This window comes from Epinephelus lanceolatus, chromosome 9 (assembly GCF_041903045.1).
Source record: "Epinephelus lanceolatus isolate andai-2023 chromosome 9, ASM4190304v1, whole genome shotgun sequence".
In the NCBI taxonomy this organism is placed as follows: domain Eukaryota; kingdom Metazoa; phylum Chordata; class Actinopteri; order Perciformes; family Serranidae; genus Epinephelus; species Epinephelus lanceolatus.
Genome location: NC_135742.1, coordinates 23,503,836 through 23,528,538, shown reverse-complemented (window position 1 = coordinate 23,528,538; position 24,703 = coordinate 23,503,836). Strand labels below are relative to the sequence as shown.

Sequence of the window (24,703 nt, the reverse complement as noted above, 5' to 3'; positions counted from 1 at the left end):
GCCAAACATTTCTGCTAGAGGGGACAGGAGTGCCAATTTCAAAGTTGGCACTTTCAAAGATGAGAAAAGTAAGAAAGACAGATTTTAAAAGCAGTTTATTTTCAGTCAGTTTCAAAGTCCTGTCCTGCCCTTGTGCCGTCTAGATGCCCTGGTTTCTGTCTGTGTGAGACACAGCGGATGTCTGTCCTGCCCCCCTCTTTGAAAACGGTCGATGTGCTTTATTTGTGATAAATTCGTTAATCGGAAAGAGTGCAGTGCAGGTGCGGAGACTCTGAATTGGGCTTTACCCCATCATCACATGTTGAGCAGCTCAGTTAGCTGAGGTCACTTCATTTAACCTGGATAATCCAATCCAAATCCTCCCAGTAGAAAATATTCTCAGTTTCCTGGCAGTGCTGGGCACATAAGCCTGTTTCCTCAACAAGATTATCACACACTGCTTCTTGCCTGCCTGCTTTCTTCTCTTCTGCTAGCTCTCACCTCCTCTCTGTCATGCGTGCTGTGCCTCCACTACTGTCACGATGGTCTTTTTTTCCCTCCTCCAAGGCAAACACTCTCTTTCATTCTTTCTTTCCTTTTTTCACTTTCTCACATGGATAAACTTGCATGCATGCACACGCAGGCAAACAGAAGATGAAAGCAAAAGACGGAAAGAGTTTAGACAAATTCTGTGGCATACTGATCATATCTGCTCTTATCTGGTGAATGAAAGCGAGCAGTCTCTGTGATAAACATGTCAAGACGCCATTGCCCTAGACTTCTTTAAACTCTCTGTTGTGAGGTCTCGGTATGAGAGTGGATTGGAACATGTTGCTTCAGAAAACTGTCCCATGCTCCGCTCTCTGTAGACTTTGCCAAGTTTAAGATGTTTTAAGTCAGTACATGATTTATCTCTTTATGGGCTCGAGTCTAGCACGGCAAGTGGCGGCGATGTTTTAGAGCTTCAGAAACTTTTATTTCTTTCCCCTTTCCTTTTGTCCTTGGAAGTGGAGAGATGGAAAAGAGAGTGAACGTGGAGACAGGAGACTTCAGTGAGGAAATTAGGAGGATAAACAAGAAATAAGCAAGGATACCATAAGAATCTCATCTACTGGGAGGTTTTAAGCAACCAAAGCAGGGACAGGGTCATTGGCTTTAAAGTTCAAGTTAGAGAGGCAAATTTTAATTTGATGTGTAACATTTTGAACCAAGGTGAGATGGACTACTGGAAATTTTGGCTTTTTGCCTTTTCATTTTCCTCCTTCCCTTCCCTTTTTGCATTCTCTCTACAGATGTGTGTTTTCATCCATGATTACACTTGGATGCAGCATGCAGAGAAACCTATATTACACATACTGATTTGCTGCTGGTTTTCCCCAGTATGCGAGCTACTCCATTAATTAGTATTGGCTTGTTTATGGGGAGGCTGTCGTGGCCTAGATAACGATGCCAAAGTCACTTTTAATTAATGACCATAAAACATTTATGAAACCATAATTACACAGTGGCAGCTAAGCCTATTAATATTGATCTGAACATTAATGAATCCAACTTTTCATGGCACTTATCTGTGCTACCATCCTTTAATTATTTTTTACTTGATATTTTATTTTCAGCTGTTGTGTGTTTTTCAGTTGGATTAGACAAGTGTGTGCTCATTGAGGCTGCTAGTGAATTTTAAACATGTAACAGCCTGTTAGTATCTTAGCTACTGTTTTATTCTGGGCATCACAGTGATGTGGTACTGCAGTTTCACTGCAAGCAGCACCTCCCATAAAAAGACAAAACTTTCTTTCCATCCAGTATTTCTTTTCTTTGTTTTATCCCGATCTCATCTCGTAAGGCTCAGACACACCAAACAGACATCAGAGAACTAGTGGCCACAAAGTCCGACTGTTGCGTCGGCTCACGTTGCCTGTGTCTTAGCCAAAAAGTTGCACACGAACACACCACAAAGACCACAACCAATGACCAACTAGCATGTACGTTCTGTGCCTGCGTGAAAGGAAATAGCTCTCCATAGCAGCAGGCGAAGGTAGTCTTCATTAATCTTCATTAAAAGATTCAAGGCACTGGTTTGTTAGCCAGTTAGCACATTAACAACACAACCTGATGTTGAAAGACCAAACTATATTTACTGTGTGCTAGCAAACAATAACACAGACAAATATGAACAGTTTCTGCTAAAGAGCTCAGTGGCTAAAAACATAATCTTACCTACTTTAACAAGTTTATTTCAAAGTCACGACCTCCTGACTTTTGCCATTTGTTTACAGTCCGCACTTTAGTTTCTCTCTGTGTTTGCTGAGTTGAACTGCCAATCAGGGTGATTTTATTCACCAACACGCTCCACTGTCTCTGTTGCCAATTCAATGCACTGAAGTGTCAAAAACAGGCAACAAGGGCCGAGTAGGAAGAATGTTGCGGGGCGCACCTCAAAAACCAGGGTGACAGACACTCAGGGTGCTTCAAGACCGAGAGTTCGCTTACTTTGGTCCGAATCAGAGACTAATTTTGTTACAAAGTTGCATAATTGCCTAGAGTTGGTTTGTGTTCTCACAGCAGCATTTACAAGCAGACCAGATAAAATGCTTGTGTGAGAAAGCTGCTCTTGATTGGTCAGAATTTCCATGTGGGAAAAATCCAGGAAGTAAACAAAACGTTGAAGAGGAGTACACTTGCAAGATAAATGTGACACTTTCTAATGTCACAATGGAGGGACAACTACGCAGGTTGATTTTAGCGCTGGGCATCGTGGACTATATTGCTGTCATTTTTCATTTTAGTCAAACCATACAGTTTGAAAACGAGGCGCGGCTCCAACTAGAAAACAATGTTTTGATGCATTGGATGTGCTGAATGTGCATATTAAGGCAGTACAGGAGGAGGTGCACATTAATAATCCTCCAGGACTGTAACATGCTCATGTTTAACCCAAACAATGTGTAATGAGACTGCAGTTGGTTCACATCCAGGTCGCAACACGTTCTCAGCACAAACGAACCGCACCAGAATTCATTTGTAACCAGATCAAGACGACCTCTTCAAGAAGGTCTCAATCCAGTTGTTTTGATGCGCACCTGAGTGCGATTGCTCTGTTCACACTTTCCCAAACAAACTGCAGTTAGGAGGCAAATGAACTTGAGTTCAATTGAACTGAACCAAACAGGGCAGGTTTGAAAGCACCCTTACTGACAGCCCAGCACTGACCACCTGCCGACTTTGGGCTTGGTGTGTCAGGGTGTGTTTTGAATGTTAACCTGATAACTGCAAAATGGACCGAACACTCCATTAGATACATTTAATTACTTTGCTTTAAATGCCTGATGGACAGCTAATGTGAAATGTTTACATATTCTTCCGTGCTGTGAGAGATTGATGGCCAGCTCTCTGCATAGCTGAATTTTTCTGCTCTCTAAGTAAAACTACAAATTAAATGGTTGGAATTAAAATACCAACTATGATTTGGATTTTGTTATGATGGCTGGCCTGTGGCAAATAGGACAGGTCAGTGGGGACAGCCAGCACACATTGTCTTGTAGTGTGCAAAAGTTTGGGAATCAAAAAAAAAAAAAATCCTTGTGTCCTGAAGGTCAGAAACTTCAGGATCTTATCACACATGTCCGACTGACAAATCCAAATGTGGTTCTGTAACTTGACTCAGCTAATGAATAAAATCACACCAAACCTCTAAATGTAGCTAGCTTCAGATATCTATGTAAGGCAGCAATACTCAGCATCTGTCAATCTGGGATTGTTGCATATGGCAAAGATCTGACTCTTTAACACATGTTTATTTCCTAGATTATTTATTTTTCTCTCACCATGTGTGCAACTCCACATAACTCATGTGACATCAGGGAAAAAGATAAAGCATTTTATGTACAGCTCTTTTCATTACAAGTAAATGCAATTTTTTTACATTAAAGCCATAAAATATGTAACGCAATATATGCAAAGAAGAAAATATTAAAGATAAAAATACAGAAAACCTAGCGACTTACAAAACCAAGCATGGCCTTGATGAACCCCGTCCACAGCCCAGTAGTGCTACTCCCTGACACAGATAAATAAAATTGACAGAACATTTACAGGATAAAGTGCATATGCGAAGGAGGCTTTTGACCGTAATCTCTGAAAGTCAGCAGCTAAATGTGTGATGCTGAGACGTCTCCCAGATGTTGAAGATTTTTAAGTGCATTTTTGGTTTAAGAGATCACAGTAAGATGTGAGAGAACCTGCTCTTATGTAAGCGGCTCAACGGGCAAAGGCACAGTGTGTTCAGGTCAGACTCATTTCGCCGCCTGTCACTCTCTGTCTCCCTCTCGCATCATATCTTCTTAAATTTCAAAATGTTGGGTTGCAAACCTTAAATGTTTGTTTTAGGTCGACTGATTGAGAGTAGTGCAGATTCTGGAGGTCTCAGATGGTGAGGGAGTGACATGAGGGGAGGGAATGGAGCATCTGGACGGCATATGAGATGGAAGGGAATCCCAGGAAACTTGGTGACCCACTTCTTCCTGGTTTTTCCTTTTTAATGTAGCATTTGGACATCAAAGCGGCTGAGGCACATGGCTGCCATCTCGTAATGGATCTCACGTGAGATCTGAGAAGCGAGGGATGGGTGAATGGGCATCTACGGGTTCCGTCTTTGCCTCTCTGTAATTTTCTCCCTCAGTAATCTTCCACCTACTGTATATAATACTGTGTTTTATTTACCTTGCTTTACATTTCATCTGCGTTCTTCGTCCATGCGCTTTGTTTTTTAATCTCCTTCCTCTTTTATCCTAAACTTTTTATGCTCCTCTTTAATCCACCAGCCCTCCCCCATGTTGTGTTGTGAATTTACTCCCATGAGGAAGAAATCTCTCCACGTTTTACTGTCCATTCTCCCATTTTAGTCCTTTGTTTTTTCTCTTCATGTTCAGCTTTTCTTTTCAAAGCATAATGCATAATTCAAAACATATTTCTCATCATCATTCCTGTATTTACATCATCAGTGCTGCTTGACCTTGTCGTATCTGTGTTTGTTGAAATGTATGCGTAGGACTGTTTAAGTATGTGCATAGGACAGCAGGTCTTTATATCACTTATTTATTTATTTAGTTCCTGCTTTGTTATGTGTTCCTACTCCTTGGTCCACAGATATTTTACAATAAATATATTAATGTGTTGGTGTGTTAATTTTTTCCCAACAGTCCTCTTTTAACATGGAGAGATGTGCAGCACATAATTGTAAAGACCTCCAGAGCCGGACATCTCAGCGCCCCTGACTGGAAGACCAATGCTGCTGGATACAACGGTACACACACACACACACACACACACACCGAGGATCAGATTGCTTTGGAACGAATCTCAGTATCTTTTTAGGAGTTCTACACAGCTAGTTACGGGACGATATGAAAAATTCACGATTATCCTGGTGAAAATAAGTGGGATTAATGATATTAACCAGTAATCATCAAAATATGCTTAAAACATATGGACTCACTTTTTTTTATTATTTCCTTTGATTTTTATTAGGAATTTATAAGCATCATGACTCAAAACGTGACTCTAAAATCCCAGAGGACAGTGCTTTTCTAAAAACACATATTTCCAATGTGATCCTTAATGGAAACAGCAAACAATACATATGTGACTGGTGGACCCTAGTGTCTGTTGATATGAAGAGGCCCAGATCATGGAAACCTTTGGAGGCCATCTCTATTTATTCCTGGCAACAAGAGGTGAAAACAAAATCCTCTGTCAAATACAACCATTTAACCCCGAGCCCCTACACAATTTAAGTGACACAGGATTATGTTAGTATAAAATGAACAGCTTAACAGTGCTAAAACACAGAAATAACTACGATAGCAATGTCGCTCACCTCTCCCACAGAGCACAACAGCAAAAGGGGAGAGATAAGGTAGGAGATACCTCTTTATAGCTGTGGTACCCCCATGGTGAATGTAGGGCTACAGAAACTGAGTGAACAGTCAACAACAATCAACCCTCCCCACAAATCCTCCTTAACATTTGTTTTAAGAACTGTTGTTTGGCTTTGTTTACCATGCAGGGGAAGGTTGTTCCATAAGGAGATCATAGTGTAGAAAAATGAGCCTCTTACTATTTTACCATTAACATGAGGAGCACTGCTCTTGTGTTGCATTGATGTTGGCTTCCAACCATGTCAGTTTGATAGTTCATAGATTCTTGGGCCCATACTTTACATTTTTACAGAAACAAATATTTATATTGCATCACAGATAAGACATACATATTTTTACAGTGAAAAACGATCTAAAAAAACCCAGGCCTTTCAACTATTTAAAATGGCATCATATATTTTGATAAAAAATATGCCAGTGCTTGATTAAGATCTTTTGCATTGCATTTTGAGGTTAGTGTGTAAGCAGCCTTTTTTGCACAGTTTTTATTGGTGGTTGCCCAGCAGACTTTTGGGAGATGCTGGACACAATAATCACAATTATTGCCATGATGGAAATTCACCATAAATTATCAACTTAATGCTAGAGTCTTGTTAAGTGATCGGCAATAAAAAATATACTAGGACTGGATCAATGGATGTCAATGGACCAATGGCAGTCAGTGTTTGACCACTGAGCTCATTTAAAAGCCCCTTCTCCCCCACATTCCTCCTTCCACACCAACACTGGGGCATGTGTTTGTGGTGGTACTGATGGCATTTGTTGAATGCTTAAAAAGTAACAATTCTGTTTCATCTATCAAATGTATTGTGGGCTGCCAGATTGACTAAGTGGTATTTTTTAGTGACTAAGTTTGTTGCAGGGCGGCACGGTGGTTTGGTGGTTAGCACTGTCACCTCACAGCAAGAGGGTTCCCGGTTCGATCCCTTCTGTGCGGAATTTGCATGTTCTCCCCGTGTCAGCGTGGGTTCTCTCCGGGCACTCCGGCTTCCTCCCACAGTCCAAAGACATGTAGATTGGGGACTAGGTTAATTGATAACTCTAAATTGTCCGTAGATGTGAATGTGAGCGTGAATGGTTGTCTGTCTCTATGTGTCAGCCCTGCGATAGTCTGGCGACCTGTCCAGGGTGTACCCTGCCTCTTGCCCGATGTCAGCTGGGATAGGCTCCAGCCCCCCCGCGACCCTCAAGAGGATGAAGCGGTTAGAAGATGAATGAATAAATGAATGAATGAATGAAGTTTGTCGCCACCATTGTGAAGATTTTTCAATGTCCCCGTCACTTACCAATATCTGCTCAAATCCACTGGGCTGACTCCTGTTTTTTTAATTTACTGGAGTTTACTTTTTAATAACTTACAGACCCATTACTTAATATAGTCCACCTTCCCCCCTCTCTCTGTCACTCCCTCTGTCAGACAAACACACACCGTGCTGTACAGCAGTGTCATCGTCCATTGCCCAGCCCTATCCTATACCCCACAAAACTATCTTTAAATCAGTCAAAAGTTCACTACAGATAGAGTTTATATATAGATATATATTGTTTATGGTTGTGTCAAAGGACGCTGAAAGAAAATCCAAATCTCTTTGTTTTCACATCAGTTTAAATGCAGGACTGTGTCATGGATGTCAGTAAATATTGTCTCAACACATCAGTTAACTAACAGTTGCATTGAAGATTCATAGTGGGATGTAGAGTGTTTGAAAGAACAATACAGAGCAGTTACAGAGAAATCAATATGCAGTATTTTGACTCCTGCATTAGTTTCTCTCCAATCAGAAGAAGGATGATGAGCAGTTTCCAAAAATGTTTCCTTCTTGCTTAACTACTGCGCCACCAGCTGCCATCTGTCAGGGTCCATGTGGTGGTTGCTCTTAACTTTGTGCGTGCGTGTCTAAGTGTGTATGCATACCTGCGTGTGTGTGCGTGCGTGTGTGTGTGTTTGTATGAGGGAGAGAAACCCAACAGAGTGAGAACTAGGGGTCAGCCAGGCTGCAGGCCCAGTGTGCCTGGAGATTTTCCAAGTGACTGTTTTTTCAAAGAGGAACTAAAGAGAACCAGAACAGGGGGGGGGGGGGGGGGGGGCAGTGGGAGAAGTATGGAAGGAATTCATATTTGAGCTGCTGTACCCATAAGTTTAGTGGTTTCCAAACTTTCTTTTTCACTTCTAGACAAGTACATTAGGTGTCCTCAGTAGAGAATACCTGTTAAAGCACTTGATGCTCTGAACTTTTGCTTTTACATAACAGTCTTTAGTAGGACTTTAAAAACATTACAATACTAGATGCCTTAAAGGAGGGCTACAAACTTGTCCAGAAGTCTTGTCACTGATTCTTAATCTGACCTTTCATATTATTTGTGGTTGCATGTTTTAGAGTTCGGGGAAAAAAGCAAAATCTTCTGTAAGACTTTAAACTATAAATAGTGTTTTGATAAACCATCATTGGCATGAGAGCCAGTAGAGTCAGCGTTGGAGCAGTCTGATCAGCTGTGACTTTTTTTTTTACCGTCTCCTGCAGTCAGCCACCTGTACGGCTTTGGATTGATGGACGCTGAGGCGATGGTGAAGGAGGCGGAGCGATGGAAGCAAGTACCTCCTCAGCACGTCTGTGTGGAGAGCGCAGACCGACAAATAAGGTAGAATGAACACACACGAGCCCTTTTTTAGATAGGAATTGTGCAAATTTGCAGGAAAGCCCAATCAGTCTTTTTTCAGCATTGGCAGTATAAAAACAAAATTGGGGAGTGTAGCAAAATGCCGCCTACCTACTTTTGTTTATACAGAATGCACCTTTTTCGGGGCAGTGGAGGGCGTGAGCAAGTAACAAAATGTGTAGCTCAGCGTGTGACGTAAACAGTGAAGGGAAGGGAAGAAAAGCCACGGCTGGTCAGTCCTTCGGCGATTCTCTCATAAGTCGGCCCATTCCTCACCGTCCCCATCATCTGACTGTTAACGGCCTCTTCGTTTGCGAGGACAAGGAGGGTGCGCAATTCCTTGTCTCCTCAGTTGCTCATCTTTACAGTGTCTGTCAGGTTTGTGTTTCCCTCTTGCTACCAGCTGCTCGCTAATTCCTGCTATCAGCTGTTTCCTGTTTATCCACCGCCAGTGGGTCGCACATGCTGCGTCATCAACAGCTCCTCCCACAAGTCTTCAACAGCCCCTTCCGTTGTGGAAGGTCGCCTCGGTCTTTTTGAAGTAAGAGGGTTCCGCCAATATGACTACCCTACGAGGCGAGGGGGAGGATCAAAGTTGCCAATCCGGTTCTGTGTGTCTAAGCGCTCGCAGCTTGCCGGCAAAACGGCCCAACATTCGCGGAAAATCTGGCAGCAGAAAAGGGGCTATAGAAACATGTCCTGATACACTAGCTTGAAAATTACAATTGCTTAATTTGAAGTGCTGACAAGCTGCCCTTCCAAGTGACCAGACCAGTTGTTGAGCTCACTAATGAATAGAGTACATGGCCAAAAGTATGTGGACTCACAGACATTACACTAGTATGTTGTCATTAAACTTTTCTGTCCAGGCAAGTCAAGTTCTTACATAAAAAAACTTGGAAAACCCTTTCGTCCTCACTCTGTTTTAGCCAAATTAGCTGTGGTTCTTAAACCGGGTCTGTTCAGGATTCTTGGAACCTTGGTGATATAGCGAAGCAGCGTTTTTAGCAGTTCAGAGTGGAACTGTTGTAATCAAGAATGTGTCATCAACTGAGGGCGTTGCACAGTTCACAACCGAAGTAAACAGTCTTAGTGCAGCCAGGGTTTATAAGTTATGCCTATACTTATGTAGGAAACAAAATACAAACACGGAGGCTCGGTAGTCTGAACCTAGATGGCAACTCGCTGTATTATTTTCCACATTTTCAACTCTTCCACTTTTACCTCTCGCAGTATAAGCCGTGTTTAAATGTACTCAGAGCACCTTGCTAAGCGGCAGCTCAACAAAACAGCTTACAGAAACAATATGACATCACACAGATTAAATGTGAGTATTAGTTTGTATCCAGAAAATAAGCACGGACCAACTATTAATGATAGGTTGAAGTGAAAGACTATTATGTGCATGACTCAATCCTCTTTTTGCAACCTGTAGAATATGACATGCCGCTTGATGTCACCCTGGTTCACACTTCAGGTCAGGGTAAATCTGCTGTTTTTTTGTTCCAACTGGGAACCAACTTTTCAGGTTGTGAACCAATTTATTTTTTGGTTGAAATGCTCTGAAGGGTTCAAAATGAGGCACACAATGTAAGCCTGGAAATCTACTGCCACACTTACGGACGGCCATTCTGTAGTTAAACAGGTATATTTATTGCGGCAGCCTCTCGCAGTTCAAAGTGAAATGCCAGATAAGTGAGTCAACTCTCAAACCAACATATGTGACAAACATCTTTCTCATTTTCTCTCTCTTTTTTTTTTCTTTCCCTGGTGTTTTATGCACCAGCATGTGTTTGAGAGTGCGGTTGTGCAAGCTGTACCTTGATAGGGGCCAAGCATTAGTTCTGGCAGGGTGCTTCTCATATAAGACCTTTACTACGCACGCACTTACACTCACACAGAGAGAGAGAGAGAGACACACACACACACACACACACACACACACACACAAGGAGAGAGCCAGGGCTTCACAGCTTGTTATTCTTGATGCAGCTGGAAGCCTGAGCACTGTTCTGTGTTAGGCTGACTGGCTGAACTTGGGCTCTGAACTGGTTTGGCTCGGTGGCCAGCGACTGCAGCATTATCAGTGTCATTCTGCCTGTTCTGCTCCAGCGCACAAGTCAGACCATATGAGGCTTATGTAAAGTCCAGCCTGTGTCAGAGACACTCGTGCTCAGACCTCCATACTCATGTAGTGTGTGCTGGCTCATGGAGAGATTACCAGTGTTGTTGTGTGAAAGAAATAAAAACCACCCTGTCATTTCAGCTTCCCTTTCCATGTGTAGTGTGTTTGTGAGTAGCCTTAGAGCTGCATGAAATGGTCAGTCAGACATTTGTCCAGTTTGGGAGCTTAAGCCTTGTCCATAAATAGAATTACCCCTCGTCCATCCAGCCAGATAGCAGGCTTGCAAAGAAGTAAAAGTAGACAATCACCATGAAACATAAGGCTTTGTTTTGTTTCTGGAACAAAGAGAGAAAAGTCATGACAGTTTAATATGTAACACAGCACAAAACAATATTTCAGACTGCCCTATAAAGTCTGAAATATTGTTTTCCCTTAACAAATCCCTTTATTGAGTATCAAAATCATGTATAATTGTCTCTGTGCTCACGTGTTTTTTCATCCAATGTGTTAATGTATTTTGGAGGCAGGTCTATCTGCTTCTCTTTTTCTCAGTTGGTACATCTACAGATGTGTGTGTTCTGTGCTTCTAACTCGCTACACGAGTGCAGCCGTCACCTCACTGGTGTGTTCCCACACACCCTCTGGCTGGCCCCTCTGACTGCGTTCGGTAATGTCTGTCTGCAATCGCTCGCCTCACTCCACTTGGAGCACGCACCAGGAAAAACTGCCTGATCTGTGCGCAATCAGGCTGGTGGTAATCAGCTGTGCATCTGCTCTGCTCGGTCCCATGCGTACAGTTCAGTTATCTGTGTTGTGTCATGGAGAAGCCAGAGCTGTGATATCAGCCTTAGACTCCCCAGCCATTACTGCTGTCCGCCTTCCAAACAGTCTTCGACTGCTTACGAAAGAGACAATCAGTGCTTTCCCTCTGTTATTCATTCCATCACGTCTCCCTGAGCTCACACAATTTTCTGCTGTATTTCTCTGTTTTCAGTGGTTTTAATGTTAATTGTTTGTATTGACTATTAGTCCCTGGAGAATTATGTAAATGATTGGAGACGGAGTCAAAGGACAAATGGAGAAATTGTTATGGATTGTTCTGGGAAAAACAATTCATAACGCACTGCTTTAAACAATAATAAACCACTTTGACAACTTTCATACAAATTTTCTGATCTAATTGATATGAGATGAGTGAATTTGTTTAACCAGTGTCAGAAGTTTGAAACACATGCATTTACAATACATCCCCTAATGGAAGTCAATAAATTCATCTTGCTGGCCGAATTTGGCCTTTCACAAACAAATTGGCATATTTAGCTGTAATTAATTATCAATAGAGTGATCCAACAGCCAACACAGTCACTTACTCATCATTTCACATGGTCACATCCACACTAAAGTTCTGAGAGAACAATTAGCCGAATGATTAAAGCAGGTATTTATGACTGTAACTAAAATCTTTCTAGGTCTCGACGGGCACTAGCTGAATGGCAAAACAGAAAACTTTTAGTGATCAATTACGCAGTTGTGATGCTTTTTGTCTCATTTAAACCTAAAGCCAAGTTTAAGTAAAATGTCGTTCCAGGAAAAAATACTTCATCTTCATCGCACAACTAAAGGCAATCTTTACCAGCCGATAATTGTCTTGGAGTAATTTTCTTCTTAATGATAAACATCTGTGCTGTATCACTTAGGCTCTTAAAATGTCATCACCATCATTGTAACCCTGACAACAGGGCGTCTAATGAAATGGTTTCCAATACAGAATCAAACGACACAAGTCGCTGCAATAATTGTCTCTAACCCTCTACCCCACAAAAAGAAGTAATTAAAGAAGTGCGTTTATATGTTATTTTGCTAGAAAGTGGAATTCACCAGTCTCCAGCAAATAACCCTGCATGTAATCCAGTACTGAGCCGAGTTGGCTCAGCTGCTTTATGTACCACTGTTGTGCAGCAGTAATGTGTGTATGACTCATTATCAAAAGCTTTGCTCTGCCATGATAGTGTTCATCATCCCCTGTGCTGGACCTGTCCATGTTTTCAGTGTTTCTGTCTTACTTACTGTACATTAGATCATACCACAGATGTTATTCAAGGGTTCATTAGATGTTTGCGTTGGCTGTTCAGTGGCTGTGCATAGCGGACAGAACAAATAATGATCTTTGTCTTTCTCACCATGCTCATGGTACTTGGTTTCTTTGGCTGGTTGAGGTTTGAGAAATGGAAAACCTCTTGTGCGAACCGTTTGTGTGCGCTCTTTGTGTTTTTGGAAGAAGTTAAATCGAAGTACACATTGATTGCCTCAGTGTATTGAAACTTGATATTGAGTGTTACGTCAGTCATTAACAGATTTTTTTTTTGGTGAGTTGACTGGACAGAATGTCTCAGTGTAGGGAGACAGTCACAGTCCCCAACCTCAATCCCTGAAAAATCATTATGACCGAGGGCACACAGAGTTACATTCAGCAGCTAAATCCTATGTTTTGAAGATGATGTCCAGTTTAAAGCAACACTTCACTCCACAAATGACCGTTTGTATATTAGTTACTCACCCTGTGTTGTGTTGAATTCTCCACGCTGAACAAAGAATCAAGTACAGAAAATTTTTGATGAAATCGAAGTTGCAAGGATTCGCGTCTAACAACAGCAAAGCTATATGAAAACATCAGTTTACAAACATTCACCCAACTTGTGCAACATAATCCAAGTCTCATTATCCAGTCCTATTTTCAGTGCTTCCCAAACAGACAACCTTTCTGATGTGGAACTGAACAGGAAGTGAAACTCTTCAATGCCAGAGTCCATTGAGAAAAACAGTAATTTTAACTCACTGAACACGGGAGCTGCTGGTCTACCACTGCCTGCATCAATCAATTAGTTAGTGTTATTCTGTGACCTTGGTGTTTTAAGACATTAGTTTGCATTCACCCAGATCACACAGTAACACAAAAAAACTGATCAAAGCAGTGGTAGACCAGCATCTCCGTTGTTCAGGAAGGTAAAATTACTGTTTTTGTCAATGGAGTCTGGTTTTAAAGAGAGCATTGCTAAGTTTCACTTTTAGTTCAGTTCCCTGTCGCAAAGGGCTGTCTGTTTGGGAAGCACTGAGCATATTTCTGGATAAATGAGACTTTGATTATACTGTGTGAGAGTTTGTAAACTGATGTTCTGATATAGTTTTGCTGTTGTAAAACACAGTCGCCTATGACCTCAATTAATCAAGAAGAATTGTCTGTTTTGGATTCTTCCTTCACCGTGGAGGCATGCAGGGGAAAAAAAAAAGTTTTCTTCACAAATTTAACGCAACACGGGTTAGTAATTGATATACATCTGGTCACTTGGGAATCCTTCAGCTTTAGCCAGCTGTCAGGGTCCAATCTGCACGTGAAACCCTGAAATGTAAAGATGGGAGCTCTTACTAATTAGTAGCTTTAAATGCACTTCCTCTTCACTCAAAAAAACTGTATCATAGCTTCATAGAGAGATATATGATTTGAAAGACAAGTATATCACCAGAACTTAGGGTCTGACAGCCTACATTTATCATAAGTGATATGTAACTTATCTATGTGATAAGGTTTTAACCTGACTAGCCAGCTACTCTGCAGTAATATCTGATATCCTGTTTATTTGTTTGTTTTATATTTTTTGCTGCAATGAAATGCACTGGTACACCCAGCAAATCTCTCTGGTTAATGCCGCAATGCTCGCAAAAGTGTTTTATGGTTTTCCCACTTTCTGTCAGTGGAGCTGATTGTGTGTTGGTGGTGTCTTGTGTCCTTCAGTAGGCTGATTGATAACTCCATACACTGATTAAAAACAATACTAAGCTGTTAATATCTCTGTTTTTGTGTGTATGTTCTCCTCGTGTCCTCCTTCTTAACTGGTTCCCATCTTGTCCTGCAGAACTATCCGTCCAGAGCATGTGGTTCGGTCAGTGTACAAGGCAACAGGATGCACTGACAACCCCAACCACCACGTGATCTACCTGGAGCACGTGGTCGTACGTATCACAATCACACACACCCGCCGTGGGGACCTGTCAATCAATCTGACCTCACCCTCAGGGACCAAGTCTCAGCTGCTTGCCAACAGGTAAACAAAGCTTGGTGCACTTCCTGGAAGCCTGTTTTTTTTTTTTTTTTTTTTCTTTCCAGCTTCTGTTTTTCACAATACAGGAAACAGTATAGGGGCTCACTTCTTGTTCACATATTGTCGTATGACAGCCAAACATTGCACTGAAATATGTTTCTGAAAACAGGGAGGTGTACAAAAAAGAGGTAGTACAATATGTAATTTGAGCAACAGTCCTAGAGCCAGCGAAAATACGATGGATGGTGTAATCTAGCAGTTTTTTCCTGGCAAGAAGGAGGGAAGTTTACCGTAGTTCATCTACAACCCATATTGTTATGATACAGAGCTGCTTGGCAACTGGCAAAGTATCCATTTAGAAAACTTCTTGTCCTTGAAAAATTGTGGATTCACTTGTTCTATGCTTGCTTTGTTAACACTGGATGTCGTGTATTATGTAGCAAGTTCATGTTTACATCAGATAAACTGCAGTCCTTTACCATGTTTGTCTGCTGTTCATTAGAGACTGAGTGTACTTGGTTGAGTGGTTGAGGTTGTTTGTACTTGTATTTGCACTACTTGAGTTGTTTCCTCATCTGATATCTTGTGTATGATTTTGTGTGTGTGTGTTTATGTTTGTATGGGTATGTGTACATGTGTGTGCATGTGTGTGTGCATGCTTGTGTTCTTGTTGTGCAGGTTGTTTGATCACTCCATGGAGGGTTTTAAGAACTGGGAGTTTATGACCACCCACTGCTGGGGAGAGAAGGCAGCAGGCGACTGGGTCCTAGAGATCTATGATTCACCTTCTCAACTCCGCAGCCAGAAAGTACCCGGTATGACAGTGTAGCTAATTTCTTTAATTGTTATTATTATTATTATTTTGTTTGATTCAATTTGCAGAGAGTAGAAACAGGAGAGAGTTTAGAGGACCAGCAGGAGCACACATGTTGCTCTGGAGGCAGTGAACTTAACTGCTCGATGACCCACTAATTTAACAACATAAAGTCTCAAATGGACAGTATTAATTTCTAAGAAGCTGTTAGGTCGATCTCTATAATCCCACGTAACTTGTGCCTAGTTTTCTCATGTGCATTGTGAAGAGTTTAATGTGAAATATTCCACTTATTGTAGCTGAAAATACAGAATAAGTTATAGAGTGGTGAAAGATGTTTGAACTGCTACAACTGAACACAAAAAAGGAGAAAACTCTGCACATCTGCGTGATATTATACTCTTGTTTTTTGTGGACCATAATGACAACTCTGTTTATCAGATATACAAATCAAATAGATTTCAAAGAACATTCAGCTGCTTGCCATCAGGACTGGATCTGCGTCTAAGACTTTATTTTTTTCTTCTTCTTTATTATTTTCCTCAGGCAAACTGAAGGAGTGGTCACTGGTGCTGTATGGCACCTCTGTGCACCCGTACTCGTCTCTGCGCAGCGATAAGCCCCGCTCCACAGACATGCTGACGCCCACCGAAGAGGAGTTCACAGAGGAGTACAACGGTGAGTGATAAATCCAGAGCCGTACAAAGTCTGCTATTTTTACTGTCTTGTCACAATGATAGTGAGCTGTACTGATGCATTAGGAATAAGGCTGTTATTAAAGGGCGCAATAAAAAAAGTTATTAGACTGTAAGACGTATTCCTACAGTCACCTCTGTGTGTCTCCAGGCCCCTGTGACCCTGAGTGCAATGAGAATGGCTGTGAAGGTCCTGGACCCCATCACTGCATCAACTGCCTCCACTATTTCCTCAAGTTCAAGAACAACACCAGGTCAGAATGCCCCAAAAAATCAATACTTCTTCTTCTTCTTGTGTAAATTAATAAATATATAAAGTAGATATATAAAAATGTACTGACTGTACTTTGGAATATTGGGATTTATCAACAAGAGCAAAGGTTGTGTCTCTCTTGAGCCATTTTCTCGTATTAACGAAGTTAAGTAGAAGTTTCCCTTCCACACATGTAGCACACAGCAGGAGATTGTCCGTGTCAGGAGCTGTCTCGTCCACTTGAAATACTCTACTTGGTCTGTGTGAGGGATGGCGCCTGGGTAGATTGTGCAGGAGGCAGGACATGATGCAGATTAAACCGCAGTCACGTTACCAGTCTGTAATTTGTTCATAAAAATAGTCTCGCTGAATTTTTGAGGATTTTGGCATCAGGCCATACAAATGGAAGTTCCTTTCCAGTTAGACATTTTCGTTGCCGTCTTCGTGTAAGTGAGCCATCTTCTTCACCCTCAGATGTTTGTTTTCTTCTTGTTTTCCTTGAGCCTCATGATAGAAATGTCGTCAGCGCACCCACTCACTCGCTGTGAATTTTCCAGACTATTACCTGGTCTGTTCACACATGGGCTCCAACTACATGAGACTAGTTAATGTCCAATCTAACTAATATGGACAAATGTTCTTAAATACAGCGCCCCTGGTAATATCTAGATAATTTCAGGTTTGCAGTGCATGTATGAAAGGAGCTTTATACAACAAGTTTGGACAGAACATAGAGACAGAGCACAACAAGTCATACTCTAAGGGTGCTTTCAGACCTAGCGTTCATTTGTTTTGGTCTGAATCAAGGACTAATTTTGTTACAAAGTTGCATAATGGCATAGAGTTGGTTCGTGTTCTCACGGCAGCATTTACAAGTGGACCAGATAAAATGCCTTGTGTGAGAAATATGCTGTTGATTGGCCAGGAAGTAAACAAAACGTTGAAGAAGAGTACACTTGCAAGATAAATGTGACACTTTCTAATGTCACAGTGGAGGGACAACTACGCAGGTTGATTTTAGCGCTGGTCATCGTGGACTATATTGCTGTCATTGTTCATTTTAGGTAAACCACACAGTTTGAAAACAAGGCGCAGTTCAAGGTTGGGACACACTCTCACCACAAACGAACAGCACTAGAGTTTGTTCGTAACTGGACCGAGACTGGCTCTTTAAGAAGGTTCAGTTGATTTGGTGCGCACCTGAGTGCGATTGTTGTGTTCACACCTGCCCAAACGAATATTTACAACTTGATAGTTTCACCAGATAAGATCATCATTTACCCAAACAAAAATCACAACCAGGCCTCGTGTAGCTCAGTTAGCTCCAACCTTTACAGTGTGTCTGGCCAAATTAGAAAAATGCATGCTGCACACGAAAGCATGAGTGTCAGGATCCCACAGTTTTCGCTTTCCTCCTTCACTTTGGTCTTCTTAAAGGCTCCATTTCTCTGTTCTGTGCCTGTAAAAGTTAAATTCTGGGTTCTTAACCCTGTAGATAGTGCATCCCATTTCTGTTGTTTGCTAGTAGATGGAAATCAAAAGGAGGCACTTTCACACAATGCAAATCCATTGGAGAGCCATGACTTGTTTTCTCCTCCAGTTGGGGTGGGACCTCAATGTGCTGTCTCGATCGTATATAACACCACACTAACCCAAACTGCTTGAACTGCTTCACATCTTCATTTAGAAACTGCATTTGTGTCTCTCCTCTTCCTCCTCTTACCTTGGGAATTATTTCAAACAAAGATTCAGGCTCAATCAACTTATTCATGAATTGAATGAATATCAACAGAAGGTGAATTAAGAAATACAAAGATTACTCATGTAGTGAGTGAGTGAATAAACTTTTATTTTGCACCTGTTGTATATATTATAACTTGTGGAGAGCAGCACGTAGGTGGCATTATTAAATTCCACTCAGTCTCACTGACCTTTCTCACTTTAATACACAGTTTGTAGATTCTCAAAGTATACATGAAAATGTAAACGTAATTGCTCTCAACAGATTTGCTTTTTTTCCCCTTCTCTTAATTTAAAAAGTGCACCTGAGCTTCAAAGCTACAGCCAGAAGATGCGTCTGGCTCTTATATGTGACTTCAACAACATCTGATTGTTTTAAAGAGTGTGAAGTCCTCTGGGGGTTCAGAGACAGGCAAATAAAGAGAAGGATCAATATTAGCTGAGGGTCTCAATCAGAAAGGTAAATTGAATGTCGGTGCATACCAATCCACCAATAACTGGATTTAATCAGCTCAAGGCTTTATTCCTGTCCTGTTTTCTCAGGCTTCAAAGAAACTACTGTCTAACAGCCCAGTTTGCATGAATGATTTTAATAATGTGCATTCCAGCAGAAATTTACTGTGCATGTTTTGCTATGTTAATGGAAAAACCAAATTAATACATCTGGTGACCTCCTGACAGGTGAAAATAAATCTTAGGTATTTATGTATTGTAATTTATTTGGTTGTAGATGGATCTTTGAAGAGTTGGAAACGCAGTCAGGCATTTCATCTTACTGAGATAGTTTAATAATTTACTAAGAATAAATCCAACTTCTTTGTTTTTACCTCTGCCTCATATTTTGTTTTTGAGGAGCGTGCATCAACACTAAGATTCACATAAGTGTGGTGAAAGAAAGCTAGGTGTGATGTGAGAGACGGTATGCTTCCTTTCTAGATCAGACGTTACAACAAAAGACTAAAGCAAGACATAAGGTAGAGACACGATATGTAAACAGGTGGGTCTGTTTTTTAAATGTTTCTGCAGTATTTCAAAAACTGTACCCAACAACGCAGAGACAAATAATAAAGACTTGACGAAAACTCACCTTAAACTCCCACCGGGCACAGTAAACAACATTAAGCCCCAGCGAGTGCACCCAGGCCAACCTTAGGTTGAACATGTTCAACAGAAAGAACTGATCAAAAGCAAAGGTAAAGAATGAACAGAAGCTAATTATGGTCTGAACATCCGAATTTCCATAGGAAATAAATGAATGCTGCAAAGTACTGTACCCGTCCCTGAGGGGCAGCAGGAAAAACAACAAGCAAGTGTACCTGGTGGTCGACAAACTTTTACATCGACAGCCAACTCCTCAGACACACAGTTAACTTCAGGGCTCTTTTAAACATAAATAGATGTACCAAAGACTAGGACTGCAACAAGATTTTTTCACGGTACGAAAACTGTATCAGAAAACATTGTATAGCGCCTTTCTAGTCTTCTGACCACTCAAAGTGCTGTTTTACATTACTGAGTCACATTCACCCAATAACACACCCATTAACACTCTGGCAGCCAAGGCTACCATACATGGTACCACCGGCTACTCACTGACTAGTCACATGCTCTCACACACCTACCGAACAGCCATTGGGAGCAATTTGGGGTTCAGTATCTTGCCCAAGGATACTTCAGTATGCGGACTGAAGGAGCTGGGGATCAAACCCCAGATCTTTCCATTGGTGGATGACCAGCTCTACCTCTGAGCCACAGCCACCCCATTATCAGTTACAATTATCCTTAAAGGAATGAAAACAAAGAGTTTTTTTATGCTTTATTATAATTGAAACTTGAAACCTTTTTTTTCTCCTTCATTTTTTATGATATTTTGTGTAAAAACTCAGGCAGTTAAGGAGGAAAGGTGAGATTCTCCGTCCAGTTGTATTATTTTTATACTGTACACAAGCAGATGGACACAGCACGATATCCATCAATTTTTTATACCACAGTACACCTTAAAACTGTTATACCGCTGCAACCCTACCACGGATATGATAATGTTCAAAATAATGCACCTGTAAGTCTCTCGGTACTTTCTGCTTTCTTTTTGGTTTCACCTTGTCTATATTTACTTAGTTTGATTCTTTTTCGTGACGCCACAGTGGTGCAGTGTTTGGCAACGTCGCCTCACAGCAAGAGGGTCCCTGGTTTAAACCTGGGGTGGGGGAGCCCTTCTGTGCGGAGCTTGCATGTTCTCTTCGTGTCAGTGTGGGTTTTCTCCTGCTTCCTCCCACAGTCCAAAGACGTGCAGGTTAATTGGTGACTCTAAATTGGCCGTAGGTGTGAATGGTTGTCTGTCTCTATGTGTCAGCCCTGTGATAGTCTGGCGACCTGTCCAGGGTGTACCCTGCCTCTCGCCCAGTGTCAGCTGGGATAGAGTTCAGCACACCCATAACCCCTGAACAGGATATACGGTTATGGAAATGAATGAATGATTATTTTTCTAATTGTTTCTGTTTCTCTCCTCTAATTCCACTCCTATGTGCGCACCAGCTCTACTTATTGCATACATGCTCACACTCAGACTCTCATCCCACATACAGATAAACACAAATACACAGTCAAACCTTCACGATTTCAAAGGCACCACGTTTATGTACAATTGTTGCAGTTGTATTTTCAGCGTCACAAATATATGACCTAATCTCTACATTGTTGTAATGTTCTGACTCTGCTTCATGTCTTAGTTAGTAAAGTTTAGTCACATTCTGATTTGGTTTACTCATCAGTGATTATAACTCATTCTGGTTCATTTGGAATTTACACATTTCCCTTTGAAGGTCACAGGTCAGTGCTTGCTCCTGTTATTTGGCGAGTTTAATAGGAATAAGGTTAAGACACAGAGCAGGTGGTGACCTGATTAATTTGACCTTGTCAGTCTGATAACAGAGATTGTTGTTTCCTGTCGGTCATATCAGTCTCTCCCTTCCCCCTCTTAGAAGTATCTGTAAGTCTTTTTGTGTGACTGTGAATTTATGTGTGTGTGTGTGTGTGTGTGTGTGTGTGCGCGCATTTGCGCCTTTGTGTGTGCCCTTAGGATCCCATTAGGATCAAAGTCTGTTGTAATTGCCTTTGTGTCGGTGGGTCTCTGCACTAATAAAAGGCAAACTGATGCAGGTGCATGAGAATGTGCAAGCTTAGGCGCTGCCTTATCATTAGCCCACTTTAGAGGTGTGCTGCCCTTTTCTGCCACCACAGGGAGCAATTGATGAATGAGAATTGGGGGGGGGGGGGTGGGGGGGGGGTGTTTAATGTTCAGATAATTACATCCCTACATATGTGTTTGATGGTCTGGACTCACCAAAAGGTGTGTGGGTCTTTGAAACTGCAGAGGATTTTGCACCTCTTTGTGTGTGTGTGTGTGTGTGTGTGACTGAAGAATTGTTATAATAAATAGAATTTATGACAGCGATTAATTTTTTTTTATCACATTAAGCATATTAAACTTAAACTCACCCAATTGCTGTCATTTTTCCTTACTGTTCATATTGAACTGACATCAGTGGGTTTACTTGGAAAGAGTACTTACAGATGTGTCACACACACACACACTCACACATACACACATATACATATATACATATATATATATATATAAATTATATAACGTGTATTTCCATTGCAGGTTTGGTCATACATTTCATAGAAGCTGGTGTTAAAAAGGTCTTAAAAAGTCGTAACTTTTACTTGGTTATATCTGTACCCTTTACCACTAATACATTTATTCGGAACAATTATTTATTTTAATATGTGTCTCTTAATTTTACTTTGCCTAAAAATGGTGAAACTTAACGAAGGTATCATGGATTTCTTAAATAGCAAATTATTAACATATGTCAGTGTGTTTTATTGGCAAATTAACCGACGTTTTGGGTGTGCTCATGCTTTCCCGATCTAGTTCCGTAGTAATGACCTTGGTGACCAAAACATTATTATAACTGATGGGAATGATGGACAAAAATACAAAAATAAAAGCTTATGTTGAAAAAAATACAAACCTTGGCATTTTCCTTTAAATTTTTTCTTATTTCTACAATTTCCCATCTTTATGATTTCAAGGACTCAATCGACGACATCTTGTACTGACAGTGCAGTCAGGGATAGCGGTTTCAATGTGTTCTCACATTTAGTGCTGTCCTTGGTGTAGGTGATGTATCGTAGTGTTTTTATAATCTTTTATTGGTTAAATTGGCATTTCAGGATAGCAGAGAAAAGGTATTGAAGCTGGAGGACAATCTCGTAGCGGTGTATATGCGCACATGTGGATTATGTGTTTCACACGTGCAATATGTGTTTCTTGGCAGAAAACTCTGTGTGTGAATACGGCTAAAGGACTGTGTATGTGTGTGTGTATGTGTGTGTGTGTGTGTGTGTGTGTGTGTGTGTGTGCGTGCTCTTGAGGATTCTGGAGATCTTTTTCACCTTAGGAAGGGAGCCTCAGGGTGAAATGAGGGGGTGACGGCGGGCTGTGAAGTTATCCAACAGATGTTACACCTGTTCACCATATAGCAGCCGCACGCACACACTCAAGCCTCCACTTCTGTTTGTCCTATCTCATTATGAGCTGTATTGATACATGAAAAACATGTTTACATTTTGCCTTGGGTGATTATGAGAAAAATATTTCTGCTTTAGTCTTATAAAACTATATTTTACTTGATCTTATATTTATAATTGAGCGCATTAAGCCCATAATAGTGTTACACAACAGGCATATGTTTCTTGTCAGACATGTGTTTTACATTTTGAGCCTGTTAACATTGTACTGAGCTGTGTGATAGAGGTTGTTAATTGTGGAACAATGAGGACGAGTTTGTCTTTATTTTGTTTGGGGCTGTACTGAATAGTTTGAGGCTCCAAAGTTTTATTCATAAGACTACACTAATATTATTACTATTATAGTGTTGGTAGAATCAGATTCAAGTGGTGGCTGTATGCGTGGCATTGTGTCGGACATTTTCAATAACTTTCTTAAAGTTTATTGGAAAATAAAGATCAAACAGCATCATAAATTGCATGTATTTATTTAAAAGATAGGGTGATCAGACATTTGAAGTTTTATTTGAAAAACCTCAATAGAAGCTTTGACTATTTGTACAGCCATAATTATGTTGCACAGTCAGTGTAAACTACATGTTTGTAAGAAATACCCTCGAAATGCCCCTTGTTCGTACTCCACTTTTGATGCTCTCCCTTACCCTGTCTCTCCCCTCTCATCCCCTCTCCCCAGGATGTGTGTGTCAGAGTGCCCCAGTGGCTTTTTCCGTGACGATAGGAAGCGCTGCAAGAAATGCTCCTCATTGTGCGAGACCTGCGTTGGAAGCCGTAGCGACCAGTGCACCACATGCAGGACTGGTTTTCACCTCAACGAAGGCTCCAACACGTGTGTCGCCAACTGCGGCGACGGCTTCTACCTCGACACCGGTATGTTTCACTGCTGGGCAAACTGACTCTGCAAAGCATAAAGTCATGAGTTCATACATGATAGCACATCATGCAGTCAAGAACTTGTTTCCAAACTCTCTTTCTTTCATTTTTCCTTGGGCCAATCTTAGGGGATTTATAAGCTGCTTCTCACTTCAGTATTTTTCTTATAGTGTGACATTTTGGCCCTGTCTTCGCTTGTACAGACATAGTAAAGTGTACAGGCTAGTTTCAAAAGATAATTAGAGATTCATCACCGTTGAGTCCTCTTTGACATAAGGAGGAAGGAGTTCACTCAAAGATCCGACTGATGCTCTGGACATGTGAAAACTTTTCTTCCTCTCCTCATCACCAACAATCCCCCTTTAAAAATTGTCCACCATCTGCTGGTTCGACCGGTCCTGATCCAAAACCTTAGTTTCTGGCATACTTAAACCGCAGAAGCCGAGGTGGAGTAATTAACATTGGGCACAGCAGATGTCTCGGTTCATCTGTGAAGTGGTGCAGCAATTCTGAGTTTAAATATAAAGGAGTCATCAGACCAAGCAGTGCGAACAAAATGTTAACAAACTGGAAGTCAACCACAGTTATGTTTTTTCAGGTGCATGTTAATTACACAAAGCAATAATGGGCATGTACAAATTAAGCAGACGATGTCATCGTTTTACACATCCACACAGATACACAGTGAGCAGAGCTGTATTGTGCTGTATTAAAAAAGTAAACGTTTTAGTGAGATAACCTCTGTTTGCATGTAGATGACACGCTAAAACAAAGAGGGAAATATTAGTTTTCAGAAGTATCTGTTTACATGTAGACAGAGCCTTAAGCTTAACGGAGCAGTTAGGGTTAAGGTGAGCAAAATGCCTCAGACAACACAGAATCAGGCTCAGCTGTGATTGCTGCATGCCCACACAGGATCAACGATTTGTCTCCCCAG

The 24,703-nt window shown here is 41.2% G+C and overlaps 1 protein-coding gene across 3 annotated transcripts in view; it reads left to right on the top strand.

The window, feature by feature from the left end:
* The window catches only part of pcsk5b (proprotein convertase subtilisin/kexin type 5b), a 124,505-nt gene that overhangs the window by 47,135 nt on the left and 52,667 nt on the right, over positions 1-24,703 (top strand). For all 3 annotated transcript variants that reach the window (XM_033618842.2, XM_033618844.2, XM_033618843.2), the window contains exons 10-16: positions 5,178-5,281; positions 8,438-8,555; positions 14,610-14,798; positions 15,474-15,610; positions 16,156-16,287; positions 16,456-16,558; positions 23,570-23,763. In XM_033618842.2, the coding sequence (XP_033474733.1) occupies positions 5,178-5,281; positions 8,438-8,555; positions 14,610-14,798; positions 15,474-15,610; positions 16,156-16,287; positions 16,456-16,558; positions 23,570-23,763 (977 nt within the window). The remainder of the gene's footprint in view (positions 1-5,177; positions 5,282-8,437; positions 8,556-14,609; positions 14,799-15,473; positions 15,611-16,155; positions 16,288-16,455; positions 16,559-23,569; positions 23,764-24,703) is intronic.